The sequence below is a fragment of the Rhagoletis zephyria genome, unplaced genomic scaffold, assembly GCF_001687245.7.
Source record: "Rhagoletis zephyria isolate East Lansing unplaced genomic scaffold, Rhagoletis_zephyria_1.1 Rzeph_scaffold_16115, whole genome shotgun sequence".
NCBI lineage: Eukaryota > Metazoa > Arthropoda > Insecta > Diptera > Tephritidae > Rhagoletis > Rhagoletis zephyria.
In genome coordinates this window covers 1-12,227 of record NW_016173180.1, presented here as the reverse complement: position 1 = coordinate 12,227, position 12,227 = coordinate 1, and the positions used below count along the sequence as shown (strand labels likewise).

At 35.9% G+C, this 12,227-nt stretch overlaps 1 protein-coding gene across 1 annotated transcript; it reads left to right on the top strand.

Moving 5' to 3' along the window:
- The first annotated feature begins 6,463 nt into the window (after positions 1–6,463).
- On the top strand, positions 6,464–11,219 carry LOC108379299 (uncharacterized). The gene is given in 10 exon segments (XM_017635645.1): positions 6,464–6,481; positions 6,553–6,679; positions 6,765–6,908; positions 6,985–7,177; positions 8,127–8,313; positions 8,382–8,763; positions 9,850–10,060; positions 10,125–10,564; positions 10,685–11,065; positions 11,134–11,219. Coding segments are annotated over 10 exon segments (2,169 nt in total).
- Positions 11,220–12,227: the final 1,008 nt, after the last annotated feature.

The window sequence follows — 12,227 nt, the reverse complement described above, 5'->3', positions numbered from 1 at the left end:
TTCTTGAAATTCATCGAACTATCGATATGTATCAAATCATTGAAATTTATCGATAAACTTGAATATATCGGGTCAATTCCAAGTCCAGCTGAAGTCCTCCAAAGACCTTCTCAGATAAAAAAAAATATAGTTACGTTTTAGCAGAAGATTTTCTGGTTAGTTAGTTTGTACCGTATAAGTATCGATACGTGTTAAGTTAGAAAAACTGTCGAATTTCGATATTAACTGGCACTCTAGTATAGTTTAATTACCCTACATTTAGTTGGTATTCTTCTCAGTAAGGATATTTAAATATGTATATTATGTGACTGATACTTCAAAGCAGAATCAAACTCATAGCTGATAGATAGCAGCGCTTAATGTCCAAAAGGCGTAGTTTTCAAAAAAGAATCGACAATAATATCAGGTTGACTCCAGGCGGAATTTGTGTATCTGGTTAAGGTTGTCCCAATAGTACTGTTCGAATGGACTTCTTGGAACATAAAATTCAATTTCTTCAACAAAGTTTGAATTAGGTGCAAGTGTTCTGCATCTCCTGGCAGGATCGCCAATATATCCAAATATGATATTTAATTTAAAATTGTTATTCCTTTATTGTTTGCTTTTATTGAAAATTAATGTATTAATCAAAAATTTTCTTTTCCAATAACAAACAAATTCATAGAGCAATAAATTTAGCTTGAAGAATTTAAACAAGCGTAAAAACATATAGTTTAATTACCCTACAAGGTGCATGCATCAACTCTTACGCGGAATATGTTCAAATGAACGCATGCCAGACGACTGTAATTTAAGTGTGCTCTGCCTAATCCACAAGAAATGCGACCCCGCCATTCGCATCAACTCCCGGTAGTTTAGCCTTCTAAGCATAGGTTACAAAGATTTATCGAGCGTATTGTGAGAAAGACTGAAGCCTACCGTCAATGAACTGATTGAGCCTTATCAGTGTGGCTTTTTAGGTGGCAAATCCACCATGGACCAGGTATTTACAATACGCCAAATCTTGGAAAAAACCCGCGAGAAAAGGATCGACACTCACCACCTATTTGTCGACTTTAAAGCCGCTTTTTACAGCACTAAAAGGAGTCGCCTATACCCCGAAATGTCTGAATTTGGCATCCCCTCAAAACTCAAACGGCTGTGTAAAATGACATTGAGCAATACCCCCAGCTCCGTAAGAATTTGGAAAGGCCCCTCCGAGCCGTTCGCCACAAAACGGGGTTTGAGACAGGGCGACTCGCTTTCATGTGACTTCTTTAATCTGATGTTGGAGAAGATAATAAGAGCTGCAGAACTGAACCGCTCAGGAACTATTTACTACAAGAGCGTGCAAATGCTGGCTTATGCCGATGACATCGACATCATCGGTAACAAAAACCGCGAAGTCTGTTCTGCCTTTTCCAAGTAGTAAACGAGGACAAGACGAAGTATCTCCTGTCATCAAACAAACAGTCAGCACATTCGCGCTTTGGTACCCACGGCCCTGTTGACAGTTATAATTTTGAGAAAGTAGAGAATTTCGATTACTTTGGAACCAGCATTAACACCGACAATAATGTCAGAATGGAAATCCAACGCAGAACCAACTCTTGCCAACAAATTCTTATTTTGGACTGAGTAGACAGTTCAGGAGTAAAGTCCTTTCTCGACGTACGAAAACCACACTCTATAAGTCACTCATCATGCTAGTGCTGGTATATGGCGCAGAAGCGTGGACACTGAGAACATCCAATGAGGCGGCTCTTGGAGTATTGGAGAGCAGAGTGTCCAGATTAGGTGATTTAACGCCAATTTGGTGATTTATTTGGACGTTTGCTTAAATTCAAGTAAATTTTTTGTGCGCTATCATGTAAATGCGTCCAAGCACGTGATAAATAGGTTTTATTGTTATCGATTTTGTTGTAGCGTATCGAACATTTGCCAATTGGAGACAACTTAAAGAAAATACTGATAGTTTTTTTCTTGCTTCGTTCTGTTTCATGAGTTTTTGGTAATCTTTGCTTGGCCCCTGATCCCTATGTTAAAAATAAAGCAGTGCAATTAACTGCGTTGTGCGTAGAGAATTGAAAAAAATTATATTTTTATTATTAAGGTAAAAATACCCCTTTTAGAATGAGTACCAGTTTTAAAACAATATTAAACATTTTTGTAAAAAAAAAGAATTAAGCCGCCCTGTGAACACACGTGAGTTCGATTTTCCTGCAACATCGTGAGCACTTACAAAATTGCGCAATTATTAACCGTATCTGCGTCCCCATAATTGCGCAATGATTGATCAATTTCGTTATTATTCTGAAAAATTATATTAGTATCATATAACTATAACACACTAGTGAAAAGTGCATATCAGTTCTTCGAATTCACTAAACTATCAAAATTTTCATATTACTTATTTTTACATTTTTACTTTTTCTGTTGTATTTTCGAATTTGTACTATTTTACATAGTTGAAAGTCACAGCAAGTTTGAATATTTCTTGGGATTTCTTATTTTTAGGATAATTTCCAAAATTTTAAAAACTATCGAAATCTGGGAGATTCTGGAAATTTTGGCAAAATGAGAACATTTTTAAATGTACAAAATTATTGAGATTTTAGAAATTGTTATTTTTTCCAAAATTTTGAGAGTTTTATTTATTCTGAAATCCATCCTAAAATGTACAGATGTGAAACATCACAAATTGTCAAAAATTCTTATGTTCATGGTACTTGTGTATAAAACCTGAAAAATCCTTATAATTCTAAAATATATTTACATTTTTGAAAAATTCCAAAACTTTTCTACTTTCTTGAACATTTATTTTGTGCTTTGTCTACTTCAGTACATACTATTTTAGTATGTTATTCACGATATATGGTAAAAAAAATATATATATTAACAATCTTGGTGCGATTTACTAATGAAAGAAGTATGTAAATATTTGTTTATTTAATTTATTTATTTAATTCCAAACATTTGAACGGTACTCGGCTGAAAAATCTGTATTTGTAATCGAAACACAGTCGACACCACTGTCGATATATCAAATCCGACAGTGACTTCCACAAAGGAATTGAAGAAAGTCAGAATAAGAAGAAATATACGTATAGGTCCTCTTTTGTTTTACACCTGAAATAATTTTAAAAATTTATTATGCTCGAAATGCAACCGTGGACGCCAGCTGGCAGTGAAGCTTGCAAATGTTTGCTAATTAATGTTCGCGCAAAACTTAGTCAGTTTCTCTCTTTGGGAGAGTAAGGTACCTTATTCTCTGAATTTTGTTACTGGCTAATTCTTACTGGCAGTTGCATAGCGAACACCATGATAAAAACATAGCAAGGTAGAACCGTTCTCTCAATTTGTCGGCCATGATTTTTTTTTGAAGTTTGCCAACATTTTAAAATCATATAAAAGTGAAAATAAAAAATTGAAATTGTTCCAAATTGTTGTTGCTTGAGAATGAAAATGAAAATGTGTGTGTGAGTTTGTGAGTAAATTTAAAAATTAAATTGTTTGGAAACGTCAAGAATTTCAAAAGTGACTCTCAGCGGTTCTACCTTTTAATATTTTTATCATGGCGAACACTCCTTTTTACTTGTAAGAAGTTGGCAATACGAAAAACAGCTGATCGCATGTTGCTAGATGAAATTTAAACTAATACGGAAACTGTTTATTTGTTTTTATTGTTGAAATTGACAAAATAAACCTATTTAAATATAAAATATATTGTTTAAGAATTTGCTGCGAATAAACAAGCAAATTATCAGATGTTCATGAAACTTGCAAATTACACTACGCGACAGCCAAAATCGGGATGGGATGAAACCAACGGGAAATGTTATATCGGTCAAAAACAAGTTATACGTGTTCCGGCGTTTCGCTGGGTCACGTCTAGGAATCGAGATATATATATAACTATCATATAGGGGAAATTGTAACCTTTGGTGGTCTTTTTTTGACATAACTCGAGAACCACTAGTCCGATTTTGCTCAAACAAATTTAAAAAAAACTAAAAATTACAATTCCTTTAATCTGTTCATATAACGTTTTTCTATATAATCAACAGTTTTGCCGGTAAAAATAAATGTATGAAGAAAAAAAAATATTTTTTGCCTAAAATATTAAATTTTTTTAAACTATTGAATTGTAATTTTTAATTTTTTTAAATTTGTTTGAGCAAAATCGGACTAGTGGTTCTCGAGTTATGTCAAAAAAAGACCACCAAAGGTGACAATTTCCCCTATATGATAGTTATATATATATCTCGATTCCTAGACGTGACCCAGCGAAACGCCGGGACACGTATAACTTCTTTTTTACCGATATAACTTTCCCCGGTAGTTTGAGCCCTTCCCGATCACTGACCCCTACCATTTGTCTCACAGTGTTATTACTGAATTGACGTTCGTGCACTTTTTTGCATGATACAATAATTTTTAGAAGGTAGTTTCACTTCAAAATTTTTTGACATAAACCGTGTCTGTGACAAACACGCAATGTGGCCACTGCTACGATATAGAACTTGGGGATTATCGCTTGTTATTTTAGATATTTTTTAACAGAACATGTAAAGATTTATATGTTTCATAACTGATCACTTAATTTTTAATATAAATATACGTATTTTGTACATACATTTTTGCCACTGCTAATCACATGAATAAAAATCATAAAAATGAAAATATAACATCAATATTTCTTGTTTATAATGGATTAGACCCATCCCACACCACGGACATTATCGGCCGCCAATTTAGATGTGCTCGCTAGTCTTTCCATTGCTCCACAACTTATTGGTCAGAGCGATGAAGTTGGTGTAATGTGCGCACCTCCATACATCTTCATGTACATATTTCAAGCGAGCCCTATCATTTAAATAGGCGGCCGATAAAGTCTGTGGTGTGCGGTGGCTCTTATAGCTGTGTCCTTACATCTATTCCGTGTGTTGCAATATCCCCGAAAGCAGCAGTTAATTTTTTATGAAGAAAATTATTACAAAATATTCGAAAATTTCTCTACTTATATGTTTGGCTTTTCTTTGTTTTATTTTTCCAACGTCAAAAGCTGGATTTTTTTTTTTGAAAAAGTTGGTACAACAAAAAATACGAAACACGTTTTCTGTCAGATAGCTAACATGGCGGATAAAAAGAAGTGAAACTACCTTCTAAAAATTATTGTATCATGCTTTTTTGCATGGTGGAATTATACAAGGTGTTGTACGTAGTGACAGCTCATGTCGACGGCTCCCTTACAAAAGGTTGTAATATGGAAGAACGAGAGAAACGGGAAGAAAAGAAGCACGGTTTGCGAAGTAGTACGAAATTTGGTACTCTTTCATATCAAATTTTGCATATAAATAGTAACAAACGGTATATTATGATAAGCTAAATTTGCGAAAGTAGTATATATTACGTAGCACTTATGCAATAAATGGTAATTTAGTTTATTAAACACAATGTCCTATAATTATAGTCAAACTTCCAAAACCGCTTGGGGGTCTAATTTTTACCCGAAAATACTATAAGATGATTGATATAACTTACAAAAATTTCGCCATCAAAAAATTAGTGGTGACCCCGAGTCGTTACAACATGACGGAGTCGACAAAAGGGCGCATCGACGGATGGGGAAAATATTTCATCGAACAAAATGCCAACTAAAGATGTGGAGCTTGTATCGCAATGCAAGCTGCGACCGTTCTGAACTGAGATGCCAAACAAATGGTTTCTACAAATTGAGGCCACCTTTCAGTCGTACAAGACCACATCTTATGTCCGGAAATATAATCTGGTCCTCTCAGCAATTAGCAGCGATGCTTTAAAGGAAGCTGCGGATGTCTTAAAAGCCGTACCAGCTCAAGACCGATATATTAACCTCAAAAGTCAACTACTGTCACGTTTTACTGATTAAGCCGACCCACATAAGGTATTTGGCTGATTTTAGGCCTTTGGAGAATACAAAAAGCGAATGTTTTTTGTCGAATTAATGATTTTAATTTTTAATTTAATTTTGTCAACGAATAAGAATAAAGTAAATGTCAAAGAATTGTTCAGTGATTGCAAATCAGTTTTGGAATAGGGAATGAGGTAGTTTAGTTTTTTTAAAGGCGGTAAAATGTAGTTTTTTCAAGAGGGAAACACCGATTTTGCTAAGGGAGCCAAGATGGCAGATTAGAGCGAGAACGCTGTCAATATCCAACACCTTGTATTATTCCACCATGCTTTTTTGGATATTTTTTCTATGACAGCGAATTCCCGAAAATTAAGTTTACTGGAGAGTTGCTGGCAAAATACTGGATAATTTGTAAACAAAGAGAACTGTTTTTGAAAATATAATTTCCTTCAAACAAAAATTTTTCTACAAACAATTTACACAAATTTTCGTGAAATGCTTTAAAAACATTTGAAAATTCGTGGAAACTATATTTCTTAATTAATTGGAAACCAAAATTTGTAAACCAAAAAAGTGTGAGAAAAAATCATCATGGAAGATAATGAAAGGGTAAAAAGAAATTTCAAATTTGCCATGGATAAACTAAACATTTCGAGTTCTCATTCATCTCCGAATTGCAGCAAGATTTAAATTTAAATGAAATATGGCGTGCTTGTCGCAAAATCCAGGCAACAATTTTCCGTTATGGTTTCAATATTTGCGCCGATTTCGTCGAACACGATCCGAACTGTACTGGCTTAATATCAGGTATGCACATCGGTTCTATTTGAATAGGAATTCGTATATTTTGCTACGTTTCACTTTCATTTATTATTATTATTATTTTGTTTAGACTCACTCTTCACCAGCATATTGGGCAAATATAAAAATGTTGTAGGTCTCTCCGATTTCGAGCTTCGAGAGGTAATCGATTATTTTCGTCTGCGCGATGGACGTGTTGCCTACAATCAGTTTTGTAAAGTTGTTTGCCAAGAACGTGAGTTATTTGCAAATCTTATATTTACAATGCAACCAAACATTACAAAATAAAATGCGATTTTCTTTCAATTCAGCTACTACATCTGTCGACAAAAAAGATATGGCTACTGGATTAGAATGGAATGATCCTATGCATATTAATGTCATACCGAGACCTGAGGATCGTCGTCGCTTGTGTTTGATACTCATAAAAATTGCACAATTTATTAATTTACCGTTACTTCCGTATTTTCAAGACTATGAATTGGTAAGTTGATTTAGTGGGGTTAGTGTCTCATGTCCCACTCCACGAACCCTCATCCCACCGAATAGAAGATACGTACTCCTACTCGGATATAAAGTGCGGTATGGGAAACCAATAGCAAAGGCGCTTCAATCTAATTATTAGATAAATACTTCAACATCCGTTGACCACGTAAAGTGTGCAGAGCTTATGTAGAATAATTATCTAGTATGTTTCTAGAGTAGGATTGCCAGACGTCCTGGTTTACCAGGATTTGTCCTGGCTTTGGACAAATTGTTCTGGTGTCCTGGTCCCCAATTAAATTTTTCTAGGTTTTTAATGAAAGTTTATGTAGACACCCTGTTTTATTTTTGGCAGATTCTGCTTAGAAAAAAGTTTAAACTTTTGTTATTGGTAATCGATTGACAACGAAATTTTTTTTTTCTAAAATGTTGAGCAGTCTCATGATTCAATAATAAAAGGTTTGCTCAGAAAACAATTTCCTGGCTTCCTCATGACAACATCGGCTCCTTTAGCAAGGCAGTGCTAAGGGCAACAATGCAAGGTTAAGTGTTAAGTATCTGTCAAATGAGATGGGGTTGCCTATACATTTCATATTGCCCCATGGTAAACAAACATGTTACCATATTTAACAAAAAGAAAAAAGCGGGTAAACTTATCCATTGAAATGAAATTTCAAGACCACGGTAAAGGCGCCAAACATTTTTCCAAAAAATTTAAAACTTAAGCGTTTCAATCTGGTAGTACCAGAAAACTACAAGAAATTACTTCAAAATAATGCAACGGCAGAACCAACGCAACTGTACTAATAATTGATAAGCCATTTTATCCATTTTGATTTCCATGAGCCGATACTGTAGTCTAAACTCAGCCAAACTTGCAAACTTGAGAAAATTGAGACGGCTGAACTTACAAGTTTTAAAGGATTTTTTCTGGAAAATTTTTCTTTATTGTAAACCCCGTTGCTATTCATATTTTTTTTTTTTTTTTTNCTCGAGTTCTACATTTCATGAAGATTCCCATCTCTGATGATGATTTCCTACTATTGCTTAAACGTTACCTAAAAGACTCATATACCGTTAACTATGCAGCGTTCGTAAAGCATATACAAAATATAATGGATTATTTGAAACAAAACAACCTAATGGACAATTCCTTGGTGAGCATAATACCCAAAGAGTTTAAAGTTGAGCTATAAAAAAAAAAAAAATCATACCAACTGCACAGCAAATCATCAAAGATTTCCCAGGACGTTTGGTGGATCTTGAGCTTTCCGAGTTGCCAGCGATCAATGGCACTAAAATGGCAAACAAAGTATTTCCCGATCTGTGCAATCATCCGAAGGAAAATAAGAATGTGTGCGATGTTATATTCTGCATACAAAATAACATACATAAGCGACAAATACGCGTTAAGGAATTTCTGGAGTGTTTCGATCACTTGCGCACCGGCACAATAACAAAACATCAATTCGAACGAGCACTCGACAATATGGGCGTGCGCAAGTATCTCTCGCAGCGCGATATGAATTTTTTGATAGCACGCTACATAGATCCGGTCGATACAAATCGGATTATGTGGCGTTTGTTTGAAGATGAAATCGATCGAGGCAAGTATGACGTTGGTTTCTTTTTCAACCTATTATGAATTATTTAATACAGTAGTGGTCGAGATCGACAGACTAAGGGTGCGTTCACACAGAAAGCCGAGCGGCGCCGAGCAAAGCAAGGCGGAACAAAGCGAAGCTGCTGGTGTTCACACTGAACGAAGCCAAGCGGAGCTTTTCTCGTGGACCCGGCTGTTCCTGCAAATCGTGAAGCATCTGGAACGTAGCTATTCGTTTTTATTTGACCATGAAGCTGAAAAATTAAATAGAACATTCAAAAACAAAAACCGCTTTGCTTTCAGCTCCAACACCTTCTGGAAAAGCTTCACTTTCATATAGCTCAACAATTTGAAAACCTCACCCCGCTCGGAACTGCTTCGCTCGGCTCGGCTCTGCTTTCTGTGTGAACGTACCCTAAGTTTTTTTTTTCATTCATATTAAGATTCCCTCCCTGATTTATTTAATACTAATTGCGATCCCGTACGAGTCCGGACTAGTCAGAAATAGTCAGAATCAGTCAGATTTTACTGCAAATCGTTCCACTACTCGGTTCTCTGACTATTGAGAGGATAAAAAAGAGAGTAAATACGGTTCTTTTTCTGTCAGAAGCTACCAGTTTTAGTCCGAGAATTTTTTGCTGGTAAATTCTGGTAAATGTGTCAAACGATCATTTAGTGTGATTGACAACCACATTGTAAACAAAAGAAAAGTGTACTCTGCTAATTCATGTTGAAAAGTATTTAATTACTTATTTAAGTGGATTCTAATGAATTTGAAAGTATTTTTGGTTATCTAGTACATGTGTGAGCTGAGTGAGTTTACATACAAAATAAGCAAAAATTTACAACCAAAATTTGGAGGTTATGTTGAAGTTGACAGAAGTTACCATTTTTTACTAGAAAGCGATCCCGTACTTACTCTCTCCCTCTGAGCGAATTTTTATTTTTTGACAGGCTGCCTCTCAGCGGTTTTACCTTCAAATTTTTGTATCATGACTAGTTTTAGTCCGAGGAATACGGGATTGCACCTACTATTGCACATGCTTTATTGAAAATATTACCAAATTATATTCTTTGCATTTTCGTATAGTTTTTACCATCAAACACCTAGATAAGGCACCACTCTTGGAAGTGCAGTCACCACCCGACTACATAAAATATATGCCGCGTGACGGCGCTTTAGATTGGAACAAAGCCGAGGAGAGTATGCGCAATTACTGCGAGGAAGCTCTGCAGCGTATACAGATGCGAATAAGAAATCGGCGTTTGCATTTACATCCCTTTTTCCGCTCCTATGACAAGTGAGTAGAGAACATGAACTACCGTGCATTTGAGTGACCGCTTATTGTTCACTACACTCTTTAGATTGAATAGCGGACATGTCAGATGCAATCAGGCCAATCAAGTATTCCTTACCAACGGCATATTATTATCCAATAATGAGCTAAACGCGCTACTGGCACGCTATGGTAATGAGCTTGGCTTTAATTACACAAAATTCCTTGAGCATTCCGATCCCGCTGAGTACGCTGTGCCAAAGCTGAAACCCCACCTGGAAGCGATCAAGGCAGACTGTCCGGCAATCAGCAAGGATGTTGGCAACAACTACAGCGAGGAATACATTATCAAATTATTATCGAATATTAAACGACAAGCAATCACGCGTAGCATCAGCATCATTGACTTCTTGCAAGATTACGATCGTCATCGTGAGGGTGACATATTAGAGATTGACTTCAAGCGCGGCCTGGACAATGCACTTATATCTCTCACACCAGACGAATCGAATGCGATCAGCAACATGTAATTGCTCTAATCCATAACGGAATTGAAGAGTTTTTATAAATTTTTCTCATATACAGATTTCGCTCTCCTAAACGCGCCTGTTGTGTGCTCTATCGCGACTTTTGTCGTGCACTGACGAAATATNTCTCCTAAACGCGCCTGTTGTGTGCTCTATCGCGACTTTTGTCGTGCACTAGACGAAATATTCATTGAAATCGAAACATCGATGGCTGATAAAGAGATCTCAGCTGTGCCACTTATTCATTTGGCTAATTTGGATTGTTTCGATTGCTTTCTAAATTTCGAAGAGCGTACACTATGCTCGCAAGCGCTTATGAAATTGGCGCGCCAGCCGGACGAGATCTCTAATTTGAAACAAGTCTTCCAGGACTTTGATCGCGAGAAATGCGGTACAATAAGGCGAAATCAGCTACTTCGTGCGCTAACTGTTCGTGAAATGCACAACATGGTGAGCAGTCGTGAGTTGGATGCCGTCTGCAAGTGTTTCGGTGTACAAAGAGGTAGGCTTTTACTTTGAATAGAAATTCAAAAGTTTTACCGTTACAACTATGCCTTTCTGTCGATTTAGGTCTTCACTTGGAATTTAACTACCGCGATTTTCTAAATACGCTAGATATTCTATTCCGTACGGGACAAGTGAAACGCAATTATTAGTAAATGAAAATTGTGCGGAAAGAATGGGTAAAACAATTGTGGGTATGCGAATATGAATTAAAATTAATGGAATTTTTTTTGTGCTTTCTTTTATCCGCGAAACTGCCGCTTTAATTGGTTGTAATTGTACTTCTTTACAAATTGCATCCGTAGGAAATAAAGAAATGTACATATTCCATAACCATTCTACTGGGACTTTGCAAATTTCATAATTGGGCTTACTGCTTTTATTAAGGATAAAGGCTTAAAACTTATCGAATTTATTTTATATTTAATAGTAAATATAACCACTTGCCGGTTTGCGCCAATACCAAACGACTTAAACACCTACACCTGGTCCAAGACGAGTTTAATAAGGTAGTGTTAGCCGTTAGGTTAGGTTAGGTATATAAGTAAAAATGTACACTAACAAATTATATGCAGATATTCATATTCAAACAAAACACATGTAAGGCTGAGAAATCAGCTGATCTTGNTATGCAGATATTCATATTCAAACAAAACACATGTAAGGCTGAGAAATCAGGTGATCTTGCAACACCACCTTGTATAAATTCGCCTTAATACTGTCATTNGTAAGGGAGTGTCAAACCGCAGCTGTCAATAATTATCTAACCTTGTATTATTGAATCATGTTGCAACACCACCTTGTATAAATTCGCCTTAATACTGTCATTGGTATTGTTACGATCAAGGCGAATTTATATAAGGTGGTGTTACTAGCTCAGCTGATTTTGTGTATGTGTTTCGCCGCACGGCTTCTGATATCAAACTGAAAAATTTTGTTTGAATTTCTACACACACTCTTACAGATTTTGACAGTTTATGCCGCCAAAGCAAAAACAAAATACATGTAAATTTTTGTTTTTGTACTCCTGCTATCANCAAAATACATGTAAATTTTTGTTTTTGTACTCCTGCTATCACCTTATATTAATTCGCCTTGGTTACGATTATCTTTGAAACCTCGTCCGGATTTCCCAAATCTCTCGGTTCGTATCGCTGGAT